The sequence below is a fragment of the Heptranchias perlo genome, chromosome 21, assembly GCF_035084215.1.
Source record: "Heptranchias perlo isolate sHepPer1 chromosome 21, sHepPer1.hap1, whole genome shotgun sequence".
Classification (NCBI taxonomy): Eukaryota; Metazoa; Chordata; class Chondrichthyes; order Hexanchiformes; family Hexanchidae; genus Heptranchias; species Heptranchias perlo.
The window spans coordinates 9,412,045-9,436,215 of NC_090345.1; the positions used below are offsets into that span (position 1 = coordinate 9,412,045).

At 43.8% G+C, this 24,171-nt stretch overlaps 1 protein-coding gene across 2 annotated transcripts in view; it reads right to left on the bottom strand.

Moving 5' to 3' along the window:
• Positions 1 to 24,171, bottom strand: part of wbp1la (WW domain binding protein 1-like a) — a 75,332-nt gene that overhangs the window by 29,610 nt on the left and 21,551 nt on the right. Inside the window, exon 2 of one of the 2 annotated variants that reach the window (XM_068002072.1) lies at positions 3,428 to 3,467. The exons of the other annotated variant lie outside the window; for it this stretch is intronic. Within the exon in view, the coding sequence (XP_067858173.1) occupies positions 3,428 to 3,454 (27 nt within the window). The 5' untranslated portion in view covers positions 3,455 to 3,467. The remainder of the gene's footprint in view (positions 1 to 3,427; positions 3,468 to 24,171) is intronic. 2 annotated transcript variants of the gene reach the window in all.

Consider the following 24,171-nt stretch of genomic DNA (forward strand, 5'->3'; position numbering starts at 1 on the left):
TCTCATTCTTCTAAACTCCAATGAGTATAGACCCAACCTGTTCAATCTTTCCTCATAAGACAACCCTTCCATACCCGGAATCAACCTAGTGAACCTCCTCTGAACTGCTTCCAATGCAAGTATATCCTTCCTTAAATAAGGGCACCAGAACTATATGCAGTACTCCAGGTGTGGTCTCACCAGCACCCTGTACAGTTGTAGCATGACTTCCCTGCTTTTATACTCCATCCCCCTAGAAATAAAGGCCAATATTCCGTTTGCCTTCCAGATTACCTGCTGCACCTGTATATTGACTTTTTGTGTTTCATGTACGAGGACACCCAGATCCCTCTGTACTGCAGCATTTTGTAGTATTTCTCCATTCAAATAATATTTTGCTTTTTTATTTTTCCTCCCAAAGTGGATGACTTCACATTTTCCCACATTATATTCCATCTGCCAAATTTTTGCCCATTCGGTTAACCTGTCAATATCCCTTTGCAGACACTTTGTGTCCTCATCGCAACTTGCTTTTCCACCCTTGTACCATCAGCAAATTTGGCCGCAAGACACTCTGTTCCTTCATCCAAGTCATTGATATATATTGTAAATAGTTGAGGCCCCAGCACTGAGCCCTGCGGCACCCCACTAGTTACAGGTTGCCATTTTGAAAATGACCCTTTTATCCCGACTCTTTGTTTTCTGTTAGTTAGCCAATCCTCTATCCATGCCAGTATATTACCCCCAACACCATGAGCTCTTATCTTGTGCAGTAATCTTTTATGTGGCACCTTATCGAATGCCTTTTGGAAATCCAAATATACTGCATCCATTGGTTCCCCTTTATCCACCCTGCCCGTTACTTCCTCAAAGAACTCTAATAAATTTGTCAGACACGATTTCCCCTTCATAAAACCATGTTGACTCTCCTTGATTGTATTATGAGTCTCCAAATGTCCTGCTACTACTTCTTTAATAATGGATTCTAGCATTTTCCCAATGAGAGATGTTAGGCTAACTGGTCTACAGTTACCTGCTTTCTGTCTCACTCCCTTCTTGAATAGGGGTGTTATGTTTGCGGTTTTCCAATCCGCTGGGACCTTTCCCGAATCTAGTGAATTTTGGAAGATTACAACCAATGCATCCAATGATAGACTGAATTGCCTTCTTCTGTGTTGTATGATTCTATGATTAAGTGCTTGTATGTTTTTTTTTAAAGTGGGTGCTTTGTATTTTTCTTACTTCTGGGCATTATACCAGAATAGCTGGACTGAGGGGTCATCAATCAGGGGCAATGCAACAGGCTGGCCTGAAACCACTGTTCCTTCACTCTTTCTCCTAAGTTCAGATGAAAAACAAGGAGCATTCTAAAGATTTCACAACTAATACATACACTACTTTTTCAATATGCTGGTATGCAATTAGTGCAATGCATCAAAATAGTCACATCAGCAAAGGCAAGCAAAGCTCCCACCTTGAAATTATTGTTTTTAAACTAGATGTAAACAAATCAGCGGTTGCACAGAAAGAGACATCAAGTTTTATCAAGGCAAAGAGACAAGTCTACGTGTACAGACATGCAGATGTTGCTTCTAAACTTGCTTGATGTTAGAAGAAAGCAAGAGCAAGGAGAATAGACCTCTGAAGTTTGGTGAAAATGAAAGGAGCTATTCAAGCAAGTTAATGGTACAAAGTGAAATATGAACCACCTGAGCATTGGGAGGTGGTGGAAGAGCATTCCTAGAGAACAGGAGAGGGGCGAGAAACCGTTTCCCAGCAACCACGAGGTGAAGAGGGCCAGGGAGAAAATTGAGGTGGGGAGGAAAGTCATCATCATGATTTTGAAATCCTCAGATAGTAGGAACTTTGCCGTTTTGACTGCTGCATTCCTGCACCCAATTGAAACAATCTGTTGTCTACAACATCAGAAGCCCATTAGCTTGTTCCTTATTGATAGATCAATCCCGCCTCCTTACCATACCCCTCAATTCCTTCTCCCTCCAGAAATGTGCCTAATTGGCACTTGATCCTAACTATATTGTCTGCTTCAGTGTCCTTTCCTGTAACTTATTCCTCAACTCGATTACCCATTGGGTTGAAAAAGCTCCCTCTGACTTTGCTTTGTCTTAACTTCCGAATTTTCAACTTGTCTCCAAGGATTTGACCCTTTCAATATAGAAAACAATCATAAGAACATAAGAAATAGGAGCAGGAGTAGGCCAATCGGCCCCTCGAGCCTGCTCCGCCATTTAATAAGATCATGGCTGATCTGATCCTAACCTCAAATCTAAATTCATGTCTAATTTCCTGCCCGCTCCCCGTAACCCCTAATTCCCTTTACTTCTAGGAAACTGTCTATTTCTGCTTTGAATTTATTCAATGATGTAGCTTCCACAGCTTCCTGGGGCAGCAAATCTACCTGGATCAGATTTTGTCAATTTTCTTCTTAACCTTGAAGGTGTTAGCTGTGGCTCAGTGGGTAGCACTCTCGTCTCCGAGTCAGAAGGTTGTGGGTTCAAGTCCCGCTCCAGAGACATGAACACATTATCTTAGCTGACGCTCCATTCTGTAGTGAGGGAGCAGTGCACTGTCGGATGTACCGTCTTTCGGATGAGACGTTAAGCCTGTCTGCCCTCTCAGGTGGGCATAAAAGATCCCATGGCACTATTTCGAAGAAGAGCAGGGAAGTTCTCCCAGTGTACTGGCCAAGATTTATTCCTCAACCTATATCACCAAAAACAGTTTGATTGGTTATTTAGCTCATTAATGTTTGTGGGACCTTGCTGTGTGCAAATTGGCTGCCATGTTTGCCTACATTACAAAAATAATTCATTGGATCTGAAGCGCTTTGGGAGTTCCTGAGGTCGGTGAAAGGCGCTATATAAAAGAAAGTCCAATCTTTCTTTTGAGGTGTATATAGAAGGATGGAATGAACACCTGAGCAGACGGAGGGGGAAACATAAGCAGGGAACAAAACAGAGCAGGCAATAGGGGAAACAGTGATATGAAAGTCAGACAGAAAGCAAGGAGTCAAAGTAATGTTAAGAATAGCAAGATAAAGAGACTTCAGGAGGAACAAACAGAACAAAAAACAAGTCAGCGAGGAATGCAAGATACTCTATCTCACGTGCAGTCTCTCCCTATCTGTTCAAACAAACTATTCTTCCATCACTCTTACATCATCAACCATGGCACCGTACAAACTTGAACAAGCTATGTCTTTGCTCGACTAATTTTAATCTAGAAATCTAGTGTTACGGGACAATGGTTTGAAGTCACAACGCCATGCATGACAGGCGCCAAATCATTAGTTTTGACGGTGCGGGGTGTTACTGTAAAATGATAAAATTGCATGCATATCAGGCATGAAGAATAACCAAGTCAAACACAAGGCAGGGAGAGGGGTTTATGCAAACTCCAGGTGAAAGCAACAAGTCAGCAGTATTACCTGTCTGGAACTCAGAAGGAAAGTCATATTCAACTCAATCCTGGGTGAAGAATGAGAAAACTGAACTTCAGTCATCTTTGTCCAGCAACCACTTCCCAGCATCTGCAGGCCTGGCTCCGCCGCATGTTATTTCAATGCTTGTAAAAGTGCCAGAAAATGTCAGTAAACAGCCTCACAGTCAAGGATCGTGTACGACACTGCTGGGGCTCGGTAACAGCAGCAACTGCCAAGAATAAATTACATCACCACACACCATGGTCTCATCCACAAGTCAGCTGTTTTACTAGCGAGAGGCAGAAGTTCAAAAACATGACCGGAATTTGTTTTGCCGACACCACCCTATAGTTACGCTGTAATACCAGAGGCATAAACAAGCAAATGTCTGCGGCTATTTATGACTAAACACTAAAATATCGCACTCCTATTTTAAATGTTACTGCCATAAACAGGCCTAAACATTGCCTATTCGTCATCCTCTCAACCATCATTTGGCTTTCCTCCCAGCTCATGCCCCTCACCCAAATTTTGAAGCCTAGACATCTCATACTGCAATATTTTGTAAGTGCTGCAACTGTGCCCAGTGTTGAAGTCATATTCTTGAAAAGCAGCAGAAAGCTTCAGCTAAAACAGAGGTGGCTGGTGTCTTTCCATGTCAAACTCACAAAAGCACAAGGGGTATACGCAAACATGGATCAAAATCCTGGAACTCCGTACTTAAGAGCACTGTGGAAGCACCTTCACCACACGGACTGCAGCGGTTCAAGGCAGCGGCTCACCACCACCTTCTCAAGGGCAATTAGGGATGGGCAATAAATGCCGGCCTTGCCAGCGACGCTCACATCCAGAGAATGAATTTTTAAAAAACATGACCACATGCATTTTATTCCTTACAAAAAAACAGACCTAGAAAGATTACTCAAGACCAAAGCTTCATATAATCAACAGACAAATCCCAACGAAAAAAGGTTTCCCTATGACAGTTCAGTTGCAAATTTGCTGTCTAGTGTGCAACTGAGCCAAAGTGACCAGAGAGGTCCCAGCTATCACCTATGGTGCTGAGTTAGCTGATTTCAGCAGAGGAGCTACAATGGGCCCTGGGAATACGGGGACGATAGGAAAACCTGTGCGCGCGTCAGGTGAGGAGAGGAGCAAACTCAGCGGCTCTCCACAGCCCGACCACTACGCTCGCATATGAAGAATGGCCACGTGTGCGAGGGTAGCACCCACACCCAAACAAGGAAGCAATGCCTTCAGGTCCAGGAGCACGGGGAGGAGAGAAAACTGGCAGAGAAAGGTTGAGGGGCCAAAGAGAGAACAAAATTGATGAAGGATGCCCACAAGTGTCGACTTTGGCTCAGCTGGTAGCACTCTCACCTTTTCCCTAAAGCCTTTATGAAGTATATATTTTAAGCTGGAAGGGAGCACATACTGATTAAAATGCAAACAACTTCTATCAACACAAAAATGCTCCTATACTATCTACTTCCTGGCGATAATTCAATTCACCATTTCAACTACACAAACACATTTCAAAGTGGATGTTTCTACACAGGCAGAGAACAGCCATCAGTTGCTCTCGATGCATCCTCACCGTATACAATGACATCACTGCCCCTTGCTGAAACTACATAGAAATCAAGGAGTGACGTACATTAAACTCACTTTAGTCTCACCAGAATTCTGGACAGAAAATCAACAACTCCTAGAGTATATAATTTTAAAAATCTTTAAAGTAGGGCACGCACATCCTGTTCAACCTTACTTCCCGCTGCTATGATTTTTGGTCAGTATTTTCCATTCAATTTTGCTAGGTTCAACTATCGTGCTGTGGTTGCAGGCTTTGGCCACTAGGTGCCTCTGTGGATTGAGTTTTTGTCGTCTCCCTTCCAAACTTATCACCAATTTTGCAAATGAAATATCGTATTCACCAACCGTGGGCAGCGCCAGGGGCAATTTAATTGCATTTCTAAGTTTCCCTACGTATTCTAATTAACAGTATCAAACAGCAAGAGCACGCTTGGTAACAGCTGCTCAGACGCAACAGTAAAAAAAAAACAAATGGGAAAAGGTGAATTTACACTGGGGTATTAGACACTATTAAATACAAGCTTGGAACCTCCGAGGGGGTATCCTTCACAAGTAGTCGCAGTTATCATAATTTGAACACCTGACAACTGCAGGTCCGATAAATAGGATTACCAATTAATAATGTCACCCAGCCAATGCCCCACATCACTGCTTACACACTTCCTTTATAAAGTGTTTGATCTCAGGCAAGATCCCATACCACAAACTCTAGCTGACAGGAGAGTGGTTGGCAATGGGCATCTGCCAAAATTGGTCTGAGATCAACCAGCAGCAGATATGACTTTCAGTTGTTTTTCCCCTCCTGGCAAATTCCATTCTGTGCAGCATCTTAGAATCATAGAATCTTACAGCACAGAAGGAAGCCATTCGGCCCATCATGCCTATGCTGGCTCTTTGAAAGAGCTATCCAATTAGTCCCACTCCCCCTGCTCTTTTCGCCCCTTCAAGTATTTATCCAAATTCCTTTTTGAAAGTTACTATTAAATTTGCTTCCACTACCCTTTTAGGCAATGCATTCCAGATCGTAATAACTCGCTGCGTAAAAACATTTCTCCTCATCCCACCTCTGGCCCTTTTGCCAATTACCATAAATCTGTGTCCTCTGGTTACCGACCCTTCAGTCATTGGAAACAGTTTCTCCTTATTTACTCACCAAAACCCAAATCTATCTGACAGTTCAGAGTTCAGCCACTCGCTTTCTGAAGTCATTGCCTTAAGGTCACAAAGGAGCCCTGATACAAAAGACAAATCGCGATTGTGCTCATTATTAGATCTAAAGATAAACATCTACCAGTGGTGCGTGTAACTGGGCACCAAGCAGCATGACCTAGTTGAGCTCACCTGGAGATTCTCTAGGTCAGGATATAATTTCAAACTTGAAGGTCACTCTAACAAACCCATCATAAAGGTATGTCCTTGTGCCTATTTTTAAACAGCACCATCAGATACACTTAAAAAAATGCCGAAAGAAATCCAAAATCATGATGTCATTGGCCGATTTCCCAATAGTTTGGTCTCCATGGCTTTGAGCCAGCCCTATATGTGTTTACTGTCAACTCTGCACATCTCTAAAGCATAGCAGTCATATCAGATCATGCACGGGACTGGGAATGGGAAGTGAAAGAAAGAAGACTGACTGACTTGCATTTATTTCTATAGCGACCTTTCATGACCTCAGGACATCCCCAACCCGCTTTACAGCCAATGAAGTACAGTGGACCTGGGAATGGGACCAGAGCCTTAGATCTCGATGCAGAGTGGGACCAGAGGAGGCTGCAGCACGATGAAAGGTGCAGGATTTGATCAGATCAGATTGCTCAGTGAGTTATAAAACGAGTGCCCCCTGCTCTAGACCTACAATTTGTTGCACTAGACACAATTTTTGCTGGATTCAACACGCCTTTCACCCACCAGGCCAGTTAAAAATATTGTCTATTTCTAGTCTGTCAAGGTCAGAGTAAAATCAGTAGCAGTTGGCCTTCAATGAAATAAGTCTTATCAGAAATCCAAACAGGTTTTTGTTAAATGTTTCTCCCTTTTAACGTCAGCAGAGACACGATCATTCCTCACTAATTATCATTTAAACTCTGCAGATGTTTTTAAGTTGCTGCACCTGTCTCCATAGAGTGGCAATAATAGCAGCACCTGGCATCGCGCTCCCTTTACACTCCTATCCTGTGCCATTCTCCATTGGGTACCAGGCAAAAGTGGAGCTGGCAACTCCAGCTCTCCACTCCTGCCAAAACAAAGTCTGGTGGGTTGTTCTTGGGAGAGAACCGTGCGTTTACTGCTGGCTGCAGTTTTTTAAAAAAAACATTTTTTTAAAAAAAAAAGGAGCCATGCGAAAATTCAACTTCCTCGCACTAGTCGAGACAGTAACTCCTCCCTGCTCCTCAAAATAATAGTCAATAAATTGAGAAAACAAGAGGGGACATACACCAAATGAATCAGCTTTTTGCACCTTTTTCTTTTAAGAGAAGGATCCCAGTGGTGCAACTTGTTCTGGAAAACTATTTTGCTTTTGAATATAAAAACTGTTTAAAGAAAAACTTTTGAGTTTTGGCTGTTTTAAGCTTCAAAGCTCTACAGCTGTGGCAGCAGACAGTGACTCCTTACTTGGGTCACAGTCGCATCAGTTTTTTTGCTCTCTATCCAGTCCCCGCTGTGGGACATGCCGCCTAGCCGAACAAACCACAAAAACATGCCCGCCGAGTGCAGGGTTTGATCGGACACTGCCGCAAAGGCCGCAATCAACAGGCATTCCCAACACTCCTCTCCCCACCTCTCATACATGCCATCCACACACTGCATGTAATGCAAATGAGTCTTATAAAGGAAATATTTGCAAGGCTATAGGGAAAGAGCAGAGGAATGGGGCTAATTGGTAGTTCTCTCAGAGCGCCGGCACAGGTACGATGGGCTGAATGGCCCCCGTCTGTGCTGTATGATTCTATGAGTCATGCTGTGATTCGAGATGTGTTTGCAGCTTTGCAAATCCAGTAGAATTTCCCTAAAAAGTAACCCTTTGACAGTGCCAACTTTTTAAAGGTAATGCAAAGAGCAACTGATAAGAATCAAGGTTTGTAGGTACTTGTTGATCAGATAGAATATCAAAATGTTACTTATATAAGTGGGTGGAGGGGAGTGGTCTAAGTTTTCCCCCATGTTACAGCTGACCTCAATGACATACAAACACTATATGGTACCAACTGACACCCAAAATCCTGGTTTCAGCCCGATAAATGATCATTGAACTGCTCCCCACCACAAACACCCAAATTAATGGGATTAGACTGTAGACAATGAAAGCCCCAATGAGACTTAAGATGCACAGTTATACAAGAACAGGAGTAGGCCATTCAGCCCCTCGAGCTTATTTCGCCATTCAGTTAAATCTTGGCTGATCTGAACTCCACTTACCCAACTTTTTCTCTTAATCCCTTGATTCCCTTATCTAACAAAAAAATCTATCGATCTCAGTCTAGAAAATTTTAAATGACCCTCAGCATCCACAGCCTTTTGGTGGGGGGAAAGAGTTCCAGATTTGTGAAAAAATGCTTCCCGATTTCACTCCTGAATACCCTTGCTCTAATTTTATTATGCCCCCTTGTGCTGGATTCTCCCATCAGAGGAAATAGTTTCTCTCTATCTACCCTATCGAATCCTTTAATCATTTTAAAGCACCGCGATTAAATCACCCCTCAACCTTCTAAACTCAAGGGAATGCAAGCCAAATTTATACAACCTGTCCTCATAATTTAACCCTTTGAGCCCTGGTATCGTTCTGTACAGGCTATTATCATGCTTCCTCAAATAAAGATTTACTTGAGGCATGTGGGACTTGCATCTCTATAATTACAGCACAAACTAGTAAAACATGGCTAGCACGCATCAAAGCAACTTCCTCATGAAAATCTTTCAAAAAGTTTAAATAAGGCACACGCAATATTGAAAAAAAGAAATGCTGCAAAGGAAATGAAATTACACATCTGGCTTATGTGGCCCACCAGATTCGTCATGATTTAGTCTACCTTGAAATCCCAAGTATATTGAGAGAAAACAGCATTGTTTTAAATAAGATACTTGTCTAGCGGCAAATAAAATCTTAAACTTGTGCAAATATTTTTATAAAATTAAAACACCGGCAGGAATGTAAGTAACTTAAGCTGTTCTCCAACACTGGGGCTTTCATTGATGTGCAGGTGTTATTGCAGTTTTCCCATTTCCAACAGGCAGCTGGTGTCTGAATGGACCGCTGCAGCAGCTTCTTTCACACCCTTCCATTTCAAGAGCAATTCCTATTAGAATCTCATCATTCAAAAATTAAAAATTCAATTGCCCAAATGCTTAGCCACAGTGCCTCAAAACAAAAACAGATTTGTATCCAACACGTCAAAAACCATCAGAAATGATAATTCATTGCTCCATCTCCCACTCAAACCCATTCTTTCCCAGGACCTCGTTAACTGTAGATCTCTCCCTCCTAATTTCCTCCAACAATCTTCAGGTTTTTAAAACCCAAATTCAGCCTCACCTAATCAGTACTACTTACTTTTTTTATGTCCTCTCTCCCTCGCTGCGGTCCTCCCCCCCCACCTCCTTCCTGCCATCCTCTCCCCCCTCCCCCCCCCCCCACCTCCTTCCTGCCATCCTCTTCCCCCCCCCCTCTCCTTTCTGCCATCCTCTTCCCCCCCCCCCCACCTCCTTCCTGCCATCCTCTTCCCCCCCCCCCCACCTCCTTCCTGCCATCCTCTTCCCCCCACCCCACCTCCTTCCTGCCATCCTCTCCCCCCCCCCCCCTCCTTTCTGCCATCCTCTCCCCCCCCCCCCTCTCCTTTCTGCCATCCTCTTCCCCCCCCCCCCCCACCTCCTTCCTGCCATCCTCTTCCCCCCCCCCCCCCACCTCCTTCCTGCCATCCTCTTCCCCCCACCCCACCTCCTTCCTGCCATCCTCTCCCCCCCCCCCCTCCTTTCTGCCATCCTCTCCCCCCCCCCCCTCCTTTCTGCCATCCTCTCCCCCCCCCCCTCCTTTCTGCCATCCTCTCCCCCCCCCCCTCCTTTCTGCCATCCTCTCCCCCCCCCCTCCTTTCTGCCATCCTCCCCCCCTCCCTCTCCTTTCTGCCATCCTCCCCCCCTCCCTCTCCTTTCTGCCATCCTCCCCCCCTCCCTCTCCTTTCTGCCATCCTCCCCCCCTCCCTCTCCTTTCTGCCATCCTCCCCCCCTCCCTCTCCTTTCTGCCATCCTCCCCCCCCCCACTTTTCTGCCATCCTCCCCCACCCCCCTCCTTTCTGCCGACAAAACTAAATTTTAAAAAAATTTCAGCTTTTTCCTGGACACTAATTTTCCCAAACACTCGTCTACATGGGGCAGTAAGTGAAGTGAGGAGTGTTTTTTTTAAAATAAAAATGTACATTTTTAATTTAATTCTCCAATTGCTTCAGCAGCCTCCCATCAGGTCAGCTCAAGTGAAAGAAAGGACAGTTTGATCACTTGCAATAACTGGCAAACAGTGCCAAGGATGCAGTCTGTTTACTCAATAAATCCCAAGGTCATCAAGACAGGAATACTGCTCTCATATCTGGAAATATTCTTCTGAAAAGTCTTCCCCCATGCCCCCGGATAGGATACAAGCAGGAGCTTCTCTGATGGAAAATTCTCCTCCGACCTCTCTTTCTCGGTCACACCCTCTCAGCCGTTTTGTCAACGCTGCTATAGTCACTGGACAGATGAATCTTTCTCTAAATTCTAAATGTGCCATCTTATCTGCGCTTTCTTGCCCCGCGTGCACATTGTCGATATCAAATGCACAATTTTAACGTAACCCGTCCATCGGAAAACTGATGGGATCGGTGCAACGCTGGTTTTACACGCCGCCCGATTTTACTCTCCAGGAGTAGGTTAAAATCACCCCCCACTTTGTTGTCTACTCTGCTACCAGGTCCTCAAAACTAGAGATTATTTATTACTCGCTGGATACAAATACAAGAGTATTATTCACTTTCAAGTTCTATGGACAGATTTTTTTTTAAAAAAGAGCAAAATTAGAAATTTTTTCTTGGCTAAATCACGACCTTAGGGAGCCCACCACTCAGTGCCAAATTAGCATCTGCCAAATCCTATTAAGGTTATATCTTGGAGCTTTTTTGATAAGCATCGCCACAGCAGCCTAATTAAACATCGAAGAGTGATATGCCACGATGTACCTTTCTTGTCAAGACACAAGTACAATATTTGCTTTAATCAATCCCAAACAAACCCAGCTTATTGCTGCATGACCCCATGGCATTTATGGTAAATGCAGACTTTTTAAAAAAATGTATCTGTAATGATGGAAATGAAGAGACATTGCACCATATTGCACACGTTTGATTTATACTGTAAATCTGTACAAGACCTATTCTGACCTATTACACCAGTCCCAGTGCTAGCTACTCCTGGAGCCATGTACTTCAATCTCTTCTCCATGCTCTTTCCCATAACATTTAATATTTTTCTTCTTACTCCTGCAAATCTTGAGATTGACTCAGGAGCCACTTGTACTAAAGCATTCCATATTCTAATAACCCTGCGGGTGAAAATTTTCTTCCATCCTTCCTCCTCCTTTGTATTTCTATTACTAATCCTAAATTTAGGTCTTCTTGTAACCAGCTCACTCAACGGTGGATATAATCTTTCACTGTTTTCCCTCTCAAGCCCCTTTAAAATTTGAATCGTTTCTATTAGCTTCTCTGCCCGTGAATATAGGCCCAGCTTCCCCCTCTCACACAACTTGCATTTATAGAGCACCTTTAATGTAGTAAAACATCCCAAGGCGCTTCACAGGAGCGTAATCGGAAAGAAACTGACACCGAACCAAAGAACAGGTGGTGAATATTAGGACAGGTGACCAAACACTTGGTCAAAGAGGTAGGTTTTAAGCAGCATCTTAAAAGGAGGGAAAGAGGTGTGGGGAAGGAATTCCAGAGCTTAGGGCCTAGACAGCTGAAGGCACGACCACCAATGATTGGGGGGGGGGTGGTGGAGGAAGAGATGATGTGGGGGATGCACAAGAGGCCAGAGGTGGAGGGTTGCAGGGCTGGTGGAGGTTACAGAAATAGGAAGGAATGAATCCATGGACAGATTTGAACACGAGGATGAGAGCTTTGAAAAATCAAGGCATTGCTGGATCGGGAGGCCAATGTAGGTCAGCAAGCACTGGGGTGAGTGGGATTTGGTGAGAGTTAGGATATGGGCAGCAGAGTTTTGGATAAGCTCAAGTTTATAGATGGTGGAAGATGATGAGAGGTCGGCCAGGAGAGAATTGAAATGGTCGAGTCTGGAGGTAACAAAAGTATGGATGAAGGTTTGAACAGCAGACGGCCTGAGGCAGGGGCGGAGACGATTAAAGAAAATAACCCAGTTGGTTTGATACCTGCAACAGATCTCTTCCAAGCTATCAGGGAGGAACTAATGTGTAAACACCTTAAAGTTACCTGCTTGGCTTGTTCAGAGTTGAAAGATGCACTGTTACATTCAGGTGACAATATCATTGTTGCAACCATTAAATGCAGAGTGGCTCATCCTGCTTTTGTGTTTGGGTACATCTGCAAATATTTTCAGCGAGCTATTATACACACAAACCATTATGAACAATCGTCTTGGAGACAGTTTCGAGAAAGTTCAGCCTTATTTGTCTTCAATGTACCGTTGATGTTAGTCAGCCTAACGCAATCTCGGGAAATATAGATTTCATTGCCCTTGATCTTGGTTAAACTTCAAAAGGAGCTGCAAAATATAACTTGGGCAGAAGCTACAGTAGGTAAGCAATGAACCATCACAAAACATTATGGTGAGGGACCTCGTTCCAGGTCCAGTTTTACCGTGAGTTTTAGTGCAGAGGACCCGACTTGTTATTTTCTACATTCTGAGGAGGAACAGCTACCATAAATCTGCTGTTTTATCTTCGCTGTTGTTTACTAATACATTTGTCAAAAAAAGATTTGTTTGATAGATTATAGTCTAAGCTACAAAATGTTTATTTCGCTGCTTTCTCAAGTCAAGGAGATTATGTGCGGAGGGGAGGGGGGGCCGGGTGCGATATATCCAGAAGGCCAAAGACAGCCGCAAGGATTTCAGCTCAACCCTCAAGCTTGCAATAATTACCCAGATATCTGATACATACTCCAGCTCGTGGAGAGCAAGGACTCACTTCTAGGAGTGACTTTTGCACTGGGCACAAGTGTCAACAGGTAAAAGTCCAAAAATGTAACAGACTTCAGAGCTCACAGCTCACCTTCCATGGAGTATGTTTTGCTCTTTCAAAAGTCAGAAGGGCTGCTGAATTCCAGCAACCTGATTCAAGATATATTCTTTAAAAAATGTATTTTTTTTAAAAACTCCTTCAGTGTTCAAAGAAAATCAAATATGTTATCTCTTCTGACTGCAGCACAATGTCATGGCCTGAGTTTCCCATTAATAATCTCCAAGGTAACAACTCAGGAGTCTGCCTAATTTTAAGTCTGCATGTATACACCGTACCAGCGCGTCTGATCAAAGCACACTGCATTGTAAATGTGATCACTGCAGCCCTGCCCCCTCTAGTGGCACATCAGCAAGTTCTAGAAAAATCTTATCTCGTATCTGAACATTCACATTCTGAGTACAGGCTGTGCCAACCCATCCTTTTGAAGGCTAGTATTCCACTGACAACTAAAAAGGTCCTCAATTTGATATTTGGACATACCGATGAAGGGGCTCGGTTTAAACTCTGGACTCATCAAGTGGCTGTAAAAGAATGCATCTGATTAACACCGGATAAACCCCTGATAATTCTATGACTATGTACGGTGTACGGTGTTGACTGTACGGTATTATCAAATCATGCACTGGGAGGAAGATCTGCAAAGCCAGCAGATGTCTGTATTTATTGACTTACTTTTGACACTTTCCCTGTTGCAATGTACCAGGGGCGGCTCAAGAGCTGGATAAAGAAACATTTCAGAGATAAAAAGCCAAGTGAACAAGCTTTTTTAAGTCACAGCTCGGGTCCTGTGAGCATGGAGCCAGAGTGGGTCTCACTCCTCTCGTTGACTCGACAGAGTTTGGGTCACTTATCATCAAAGTTGCAGCTCACAGCACAGCAACCACCCACTTGCAGTCCTTCATCATAAAAGCGCCTTTAAAATGTACTGCTAGGGGCACTCGTATGGATGGCTCCGTTGTAGCTACGACACGTTTTTGGTTGAAGAGTCGTGAAGACAAAAAAAAGTCACCGTTGCAATTCAGATTTGTTCATGTCCATAAATTGCACTAATCCCAGCAACAAAAATTAACAAAATTCAATAATTCCCCTCCCACCATCCCAAAAAAAAATGGAAACCTCACCACCAGCAGTAACTGATAACTCAGGCATATTCGCACTGGAATTGCAACAAAAATATACTTTGCATGCCACAAGATGCAGTCAGATGCAAAAAATCAATGGAACTTTTGACAGGCTTGTTTCTCCCCCTATTCTTTGCAATCTGGTTTCTACCTAGTTTGTAACAAGTCTGTTCGCATTTTATTCCACTGCCTTCCTCTGAAATGTCAATGACAGTTAGGACATATCTGCATTTCAACTTCACAGATTTGCGCACAGAGGTGGAACTGGGCATAGAAAATCAGGTGAACAGTCACAGTCTTAGTGACTGGACATTTCTCACAAGGCTGAACCTCCAAAATTCAGCATTTTGACAAACATTTTGTGGCACACCCTCGGGCTTTGGAATTGATCAAGGAAAACCTTCAGATCAGCACCAACAATTCAAAACACGCATAGCACACCAATCCTATGCGTCTTTGCCCCATTTAACATCATCTTTCCTCACCTCTAATCCAAGAAGAACTCATTTTCCATCATACTGGGACTGGAGGATAGTAGTTTATGCCTTGAAAATATTTTATTTTGGGGGGATAAAACATTCTATAGAAGGTTTCACTTTATTCCCCAACTTCCCAAAGATAATCAAATTAATCAGCACTTGACATCTCTGTTTTTAAGCATTACTCTTGGCCGGCCTCCCACCCTCCGTAAGCTTCAGCTCATCCAAAACTCTGCTGCTCGTATCCTAACTCGCACCAAGTCCCGTTCACCCATCACCCCTGTGCAATTCGCTGACCTACATTATGTCCCGGTCAGGCAACACCTCGAATTTAAAACGGTCATTCTTTTGTTCAAATCCCTCCATGGCCTCGCTCCTCCCTATCTCTGTGATCTCCTCCAGCCCTACAATCCTGAGGTCTCTGTGCTCCTCCAATGCTGGCCTCTTGCGCATCCCCGATTTCCATCGCTCCACCACTGGTAGCCGTGCCTTCAGCCGCCTATGCCCCAAGCTCTGGAATTCCCACCCTAAACCTCTCCACCTCGCTACCTCTCTCACCTCCTTTAAGATGTTCCTTAAAACCTACCTCTTTGACCATGCTTTTGGTCACCTGTCCTAATATCACTGTGTCTCGGTGTCAAATTATGTCTGATAACTCTCCTCGGAAGCACCTTGGGGATGTTTTACGATGTTAAAGGCGCTATATAAATACAAGCAGTTGTTATTAAGCTTGAAATAGCGCTCTCCATTATCAGCAACAATCATGACTGAGTCACAACCATCTCTCACCACTCTGTTGAATGCTCTTCGCTCTTGGCACCCCTACCCATTCACCATGTTGCCTGCTGCTCTCCTTTGATCCCGCCCCTTCAGGGAAGAAAATGCCAGGCACAGTCCAGTCATGTTTGTAAACGCTGCCAAGCACCAACTTCCTCTCTCCCTTGAAAACGCTGCCTCCTGCTCCAAGGGCAGCACATGTGATGGAGTTGCCCAGAGAGGCACACCATTGTCAATTGTATTTAATGGTCAAAGAGCTGCACCTGAGCAAAGGGAGAGGATTGGATGTTGGTCACTGCTGAGCACACAATCTAGGCTGATAGTCAAAGGATGACACATCCTGTGTTGACGTAAGATATTAAACCGAAGCCATGCTGCCTGTTCAAGATGAATGTTAAAGTTCTCCTGACGTTATTTGACGAGGGGCAGGGAGTTTCCCCAGTGCCCCAATCAACATTCCTCCTTCAGCCAATACGGCCAAAAATAGAACAACTGGTCAATCACCTCAATGCCTGTTCTTGGCACATTCTGATGCAGAATGGCTGCCATTTTTGCTTACATAGCAACAGTCACTTGAAAAAGAATTAATTGCATGAAGCGCCTGGAGGCAATTTGTTGATGTAATGCAGAACATAAATGCAAGTATTGCTTTACACTAAAAACGCCCAACACTTCAGAACTTGTTTAATTACAGCAGCGATACCACAGAGTCTACGTATTTGTCTGTTACCAGTTTGTTGTTCAGTTATTAAAATCGTGAGCTGTACCATGTTGGGGCTGATACAATTCGACCATACAAACATACAATCTCCACAGGAATGGAGCTCAGCTGGTGAGGTATAAGCGAGTCAGCAATCCCATTTCTGATTAAACAAAATGAAATTACTGTAAACTTATGAGCACATGGTTCAAATGTGGTTGTCTGAGTACGTCACATCTAGTGTGGGAAAAGGGGAAGTGCTCAGTGCTGAGACAGTGTTGCGAAATACGGTGGTTTTGTAATCTATACATAGATTCTATTAACTTTTTGGGTGAATTCATTATGGTGAAGGAGGTCAGTACTAGGGGAAAGTGAACGTTCATCCTTTTTTTTGGGGGCAACCAGTATCAACATCAGGATTAGATGCAGTGCAGGAGTAAAACTCCCTACGAGACAACCTCAAATGAGCACCTGCTAGACCGTGAGCATGATTTTCTCCTGCTTCCCGCACTCATCCTTAGAGCCTCAGACAGACTGACAATTTACTGTCAAATTTGTGTCGTGAGGTTGGGAATGGCAATGGGACTGCTGTAAATTTATTTCACACAGGGCCTTTAGTTAGCAGAAACAAACTTTTCGTCCAATCAGTCTGGGTTTGAGTCCAAAAGGTGGACTGCCAGTGTACCACAGAGCTCCACAGCTTGTATTTTATCGTTTTAAAAAAAATATATACACACACATTTCAGACACTGTATATGCTGGGAAACCAGTGCAGTGATTGAGCTGGATACCAAGTTGTGACATACAGTTTAGATACTTTTAACACAGAATCAGAAAGTTAGTTTAAACACATCAGACAATGGCAGACACCTGGTTAGCACATTTGGAACTGTTCAACGTGGAACTGAGCTGTTCAGGCCAGGAAGGATTCTGGTTCCACCCAGGGTCTGTGCTGAATTAGTGAATCTCAGCCAGATTGCAGCAGGAGTTCAGTTAGCTGGGACCGGGAGGGGGTGGGGGGGAGGGAGGTGGGGGAGGAAAAGGAATGAATATAGGGGAGAAACAAGAGCCAGCCAGCATGCCAACTATGCAGTGACCCCTGCCATGTGGTTGCAAACATCCAGCGTTGGATCCAGCTGTGATGGCAACTAGCAACCCCCCCCAATCAATGTCAATTAGCCCACACCCACCGTCTAGGCTGACTCATTAAGAATGGCTGCTTAAACAAAACACTGAGACTGTTGGCGCCTGAGGAAACATCCCTTCGGGACGAGAGAGAGAGAAATTTAGGGCAAAGGGGAGAAAAAAAGAGCCAGTTGATTTCCAAATCATGTCTTTCCAGGTTTGCTGACCTTCACTGAAAAAAGGAAGAGCAGCCGTGCTTGATCACCAGAATTCACTTGCAAAAGGTGCTGCACGTGTGTGGAATACAGACCTGGTAATCCCATTGTCAAAACAGGTTTTATTCAGTGATTAGTAATATCTCCATAGAGCACGCAACAAAAATGACTGCAAAGCAGCGATCCCAGAAATTGTGTGAACACTACACATCATTTGGTTCAAAAATACCCTTGCAGTACAAGCTGCTTGCATTATATACATGAGTGGGTAATTATTCTATATCAACAAATCCCAACATAACAGGTTAATATGAATAACAAGCAAAAGCTTACTGTAAAAGTCAATAAAATACCATTTCATCTGTCACATCAATGCAAAGCAGGTTTTTCGGGGGGAGGGGTGGGTGGAGATCAGGATGTTTAACAGGCAAGTTATTGTACCAAAGATTTGGTGGGATCGACAAAGACTGTGGTTGTATTATAGCTATCGATCCAGGATCGGTAGATGCAGTATTGATTGTATACCCAGCTAGGAGACCTCTGCACTGCTAAATGCATTAAGAGATTGAGTGCTGCTGAACCTCCCCCCTCCAGCAGTTTTTAAACCCAGTTTGACTGCTCTTCAGTAATATCGCATGCAGTGTTAAGCCCAAACCGTGCGAGACTCTTTCCTCGATGGGGTCTTGAATGTTACAGGGACAAGAGTATGCAGTCAAAGTTTGTGTCAAAGGACGGAGCCCCTAGTCTCACTGCAGCTTGGTGCTGACTCAGCAAGGTCAGTCTGCAGTATAACTCCAGGTGGTGGGTATGAAGATCACAGGCGGCACATCCAGGTCTCCGATCAGTTTAATTACCTTTGTCACACTGCCAAATGTGCAATCAACATAACACTTCAGCATCAGTTAGGTTAAAGTCCATTTTTAATAAAAAAAAACAAGTTGAAACAGCATTTCCTGCAGAGTGTTCACTCCATGGCTTTGTGCTTCTTAAAGGAGTGTCTGTCCGATCTTCTGGTACAAGATTGCCAAACCTTTACATGAAGATCACACTAAATACATATACAGACACACACGCACATATGACTGTTAGTGAGCAGACTACAAGAAATGGTGTTTTAACTTTTTACAAAAGAAACACTTCAATTTTGTGCTATAACCATTAACAATGAGTTTCCACAAGTGTCAGCCGTGGCCCTCGCCTCCGAGTCAGAAGGTTGCGGTTTGAAGTCCCACAAAATCTAGGCTGACGCTCTAGAGCAGCACAACAATACGTCTTTAGGATGAGACATTGAACCACGGCCTCGTCTGCCCTTTCAGGTGGATGTAAAAGATGCCATGATACAATTTCAAAGAAGAGCTGGGGTGTTCTCCCCAAAATTTTCTGTCCCAGAGGGCGGTGGATGCTCAGGCATTGAGTATATTCAAGACTGAGATCGATAGATTTTTGGACACCAAGGGAACCAAGAGATATGGGGATAGGACAGGAAAGTGGAGTTGAGGTAAAAGATCAGCCCATGATCTGAGTGAATGGCGGAGCAGGCTCGAGAGGCTGTACGGCCTACTCCTGCTTTTATTTCTTATCTTATGTTTCTTATGTGTCCTGGCCAATATTTATCCTTCAACCAACATTAATAATACAAGATTATCTGGTCATTATCTCATTTCTGTTTATGGGGCCTTGCTGTGCGTGAATTGGCTGCCGCGTTTCTTACATTACAACTGTGGCTCTGGTCCTATTCCTTATCCAGCTACAGGTCCACAGTACTTCAATGGCTGTAAAGCACTTTGGGATGTCCTGAGATCATGAATGGCGCTATATTTAAATGCAAGTCTTTCTTTTTTTCACATAACCTACCAGTTTAAAAAGATAGAATTTTTCCTTGTCTGTTACCAGCTGGCTTATCACAGCTTTCAAATGCAATATATGTTTGAGGGTTAAAAGGATTTATGCACCAGTATACACCAAAATAGAGAAAGCATTCTAGTTACTGGATTACATACCCACAACAGTTGTACTGTTACCAGTCATAATGTGTTCATGTTCCCATCAGAACACTTTAGGTCGCTCCAGAAAAGGAGGGAGGAGAATGAGGGAAACATTGCCAGGTGTGTGTGTCAGACATATGCCTTCTCCACAACTTTGGCCCAAATAGCTCCACATATTGCCTCATTCAACAGTTCACGGGGCCACATTCAAGGCAACTCAGAAGGGGTGTAGCAACAACTGCGTGGTTTTCAAGACTCAAACCAGGAGCTTCCCCGATGGCTTAGAGAGTAAATGTGCTGTGGTACTGAGTCAGAGAGGCCAGGAAGTGCCCAGCGTCCAGTTCCCAGCCTGTGCCGAATTAGCTGATGTCAACTGAGGAAACAATAAGAGGCACTACAGCTGAGCGCAGTGTCCGAAAGTTGCAGAATAAGAAACAGAAATCACGTAGGGCTCCTGCTTCTAATGATTATACAGCAACACCGACTGGATGTGTGCATGTCTGAGAGACAAGATATACAGAGAAACTATTTCTCTTGTGGAGGAATCCAGAACAAAGGGGCATAATCTTAAAATTAGAGCTAGGCCATTTAGGAGTGAAATCAGGAAGTATTCTTTCCACACAAACAGTACAGGAAATCTGGAACTCTCTTCCCCCCAAAAAGCAGTGGATACTGGGTCAATTGAAACTTTCTAGACTGAGATTGATGGATAGGTAAGGGTATCAAGGGATATAGAGCAAAGGCCGGTAAATGGAGTTGAGGTACCGGTCAGCCAAGATGTAACTGAATGGCAGAACAGGCTTGAGGGGCTGAATGGCCTATCCCCGTTCTTATGTTCCTAAATTACGTTCGGCTGTGAAGCCCCCTGGTCAAATAGCCTGCTGACACACTGTCCAAGCTCACACTTGGGTGGGGGGGGTGGGGTATGGTTGCATAGTGGTTATTTTACTGGACTAGTAATTCAGAGGCCTAGTCTAATAACTACTGTAGTTCCAGGACAGTGATACCTCTTCACCTGATCCAAAGGCAATCTCTCAGGGTGTTTTGGAAAGGACAATTTGAATATCTTGAACTATTTTCCACGCACCATAACAATTATAGAAAAGCTGATATCAGTAAAAAGTGACCATGAAGCTATCGGATTGTAGTAAAAGCCCAACTGGTTCACTAATGTCCTTTAGGGAAAGAAACCTGCCGTCTTTACCCAGTCTGGCCTATTTGTGATTCCAGTCCCTCTCCAATGTGGTTGACACTTAACTGCCCTCTGAAATGGCCCAGCAAGTCACTCAGTTGTATCAAATCGCAAATGATTGCAGTGGTTCAAGGCGGCCCAACACCACCTTCTCGGGGCATCCACTGGGCAATAAATGCCGGCCTTGCCAGCGATGCCCAGATCCCAAGAATGAATAAAAAAGATAAACTCTTCATGAATAGCCATTTGGGAAAAGTACTGGCTGGTCACCATATCCCACCTTGAGTTAGTACCATCAGAAGGGGAGATAAAACTGGAGGGAATAAAAAGGCCTTATATACTTGGAGGAGGAGTAAAAATTAAGATAAAATTGCTGACAAAAGCAACATGCATAAATTCTATAAACTCTCAAAATGAGAGAGATCTGGCATTCCCCCCCCCCCCCACTAAATATAGTCAGCATTACATTAAATACCTAGAGTTCACATCCTTCTCCCTTCTTTATTCAGGAGTCAATCAAAAACACACAGCATGGAATGATCCGGAACATACAGATCTTACAGAGTCCTTCTTGTAACTACTTTCCACAGGCTCTCCACCCCTCACAGGTAAATAACTAGGTCCTACCAACTAGTGTCTCCTCTTCAAGCCCCCCTCCAATCCTATTTCACCAACTAGAACCAGCAAACCATGATACAAGCACAAGTAGCAGGTAATCTTGGGACTCCAGGCTTGATCATCTGGTTGGAAGCCCACCCTCAATAGAAACATTTGACCAAATTAAAAAATCTTTGTCAAGTGGTGAAAGTATCCCAAGTGCCCGACTTCACAACTTACATTTCCATCGTCTTCTCATTCAAAGCAAAAAAGTGTCCAAGTGCATGACTAGGTCAAAAGGGGGTTGGGGCAGAACAGAAGAAAAAATGAAAAGAAAGGGGGAGTGGGTGAAGAGAAGGAGAAGGGAGCGACAGTCAAAGAGAATTTGCTACGAGGAGGGTACTGAATGAGGGAGGCAACGAATCAAAGAAAGATTTTGGAAGAGAATTCTAGAAGACAGGGACGTAGTGGCTAAAAGGCCACTGGAGGGTGGAACAAGCAGTCTTCCAGCATCGGAGGAGGAACGGAGAGAATTCTTGGTGACGTAAGGCTGACAAAGCTTATCCAGATAGAGTGGAGTGAGGAGCGAGGCCATGAAGATATTTCAATGCAACTCGGATCTTGACGTCAACTTGCTGGCCACAGAGAGCCAGTGGAACTCTATCAACAAGATTACTTCGGGTTTTCCTTTAAGAAAGTTGCAATACCACATTTGGAAAATGCCTTTGGGGCCGAGGGCACGTCAGATCACCTCCTGAGGAACAGTGCACAGTTTTATGAACATAACAAGCACTTGTGTTATTACAGAACCATTTGGCAGTAATTCAGCAAACTGCAGCATTCTTTACAGCCAAGATTCATAAACAGAGAGAAAAAAAACATGGGAAAATTCAGTTTTGCTTTTCCCGATTCCAGTTTCATTCGCTCAGAATGCAACGACATGAACACATGTTAAGGACCGTCGAGGGGAGAAGTGGGGGTGGAAGGCAACCTTGGCCACAGGGTCTATGATTTCATCACACATGGCACACAGGAAAACTTCCCCATTGTCACGTATTTTTGAAACATGTTTAATAGGCGGTGAGTGGTTCAGGTTACCAGTCAGTCATTCAGGAGGGCAGCAAAAGTAGAATTATATTAGAGAGGGAGAGAAAAAAAAAAGAGCGAATTGTACACTCGAGAAGTTGGAGCACAATAAGCTCTGGCTTATTGCATTGGTTCACATCTCTGTGCATTCCAAAATGAAAGGCCACTGGAGCGTGGAACAAGCAGTAATCCAACATTGGAGGAGGAATGGAGAGAATGCCTGGTGATGTAATGCTGAAAAAGATTACTCAGATAGAGTGGAGCAAGGCCATAAAGATATTTCAAAGCAACAACGTGGTTCTTGAAGTCAATTTTCCAGTCGTAGAGAGCCAGTGGAACTTGACTAACAAGATTGCTTAGAGTATTCCTGTTGCAATACCACATTTGGAAATTATACCACGAGAGGAGAGATAAAATCATAGAATCTTACAACACAGAAGGGGGCCATTCGGCCCGTTGTGCCTTTGCCGGCTCTTTGAAAGAGCTGTCCAATTTAGTCCCACACCCCAGCTTTTTCCCACAACCCTACAAATTCGTCCTCTTCAAGTACACGTCCAACTGCCTTTTGAAAGTTCCTATGGAATCTGCTTCCACCACCCTTTCAGGCAGTGCGTTCCAGATCCACATCAAGATAGGAGCATGTTCCCATTCTTGTCAGATGGTGCCTGCATCACCTCAGTTCTGCATCTGGATCAAGATTAAGAAATGCATCACCTTCTGGTAGCCCAGGTTTGAATGGAAAACCATAACTTAATCTTAGGGTACCAATGTATGTCGTAAACTCCCCGAGCTTTGTTCTGGTAGGTTACGATGGAATCAGAACACCTCAATGAGATTTTCGCCTTGAAACAAATCCCTGCTCTCTCTTATTCCACATAACTATCACACAGGATTAATTTGTCGTGTCAGTCACGGAGTGCAGCATTTCAACGGCCAAGAAAACAAGCTTAAAACTGGGTAGGAGGAACCACTCAACTGAATGATAAACTGAACAGAATGTGCAGATAAGCATGATGACTTACAGGAAACGATTAAGAACCTTACACTGACTGCAGTTAATTGTGCAACTTACTGACTGATAAATTGTAGCAGTAAAATATATATATATTTTTAAGAAGGTTAGAGTAACATTTACGAATGTGCTAATCACTCTACAACAACAACTTGCATTTAAATAGCGCTTCACAGGAACATCAGAAAACTTTACACCAAGCCACATAGAGATATTAGGACAGGTGACCAAAAGCTCAGTTAAAGAGGCAGGTTTTAAGGAGCAACATAAAAAGGAGAGGTTTAGGGAGGGAATTCCAGAGCTTAGGGCCTAGGCGGCTGAAGGTGTGGCCTCCAATGGTGGAACAAAGGAAATCGGGGATGTGTAAGAGGCCAGAATTGGAGCACCTTTAGTTCACATTAAAACTGAACTTTTAATGAACAGGAAATTTCCCCCCCCCACCCCCACAATGACTTTTATATAAATAAAACTAGTTGAAGTCAAGTAGATATGGAAAATGAAGGAAAGGTTGTGCGATGTGCAAAGATTTTGGTCAAAATTTCTGTTAAACCTTTTATTTCCTTCTCTCCAACCACTAGTCTTCTCCCAAAGACAATGACTTGTGCCATGTACAGTTCCACAGGCAC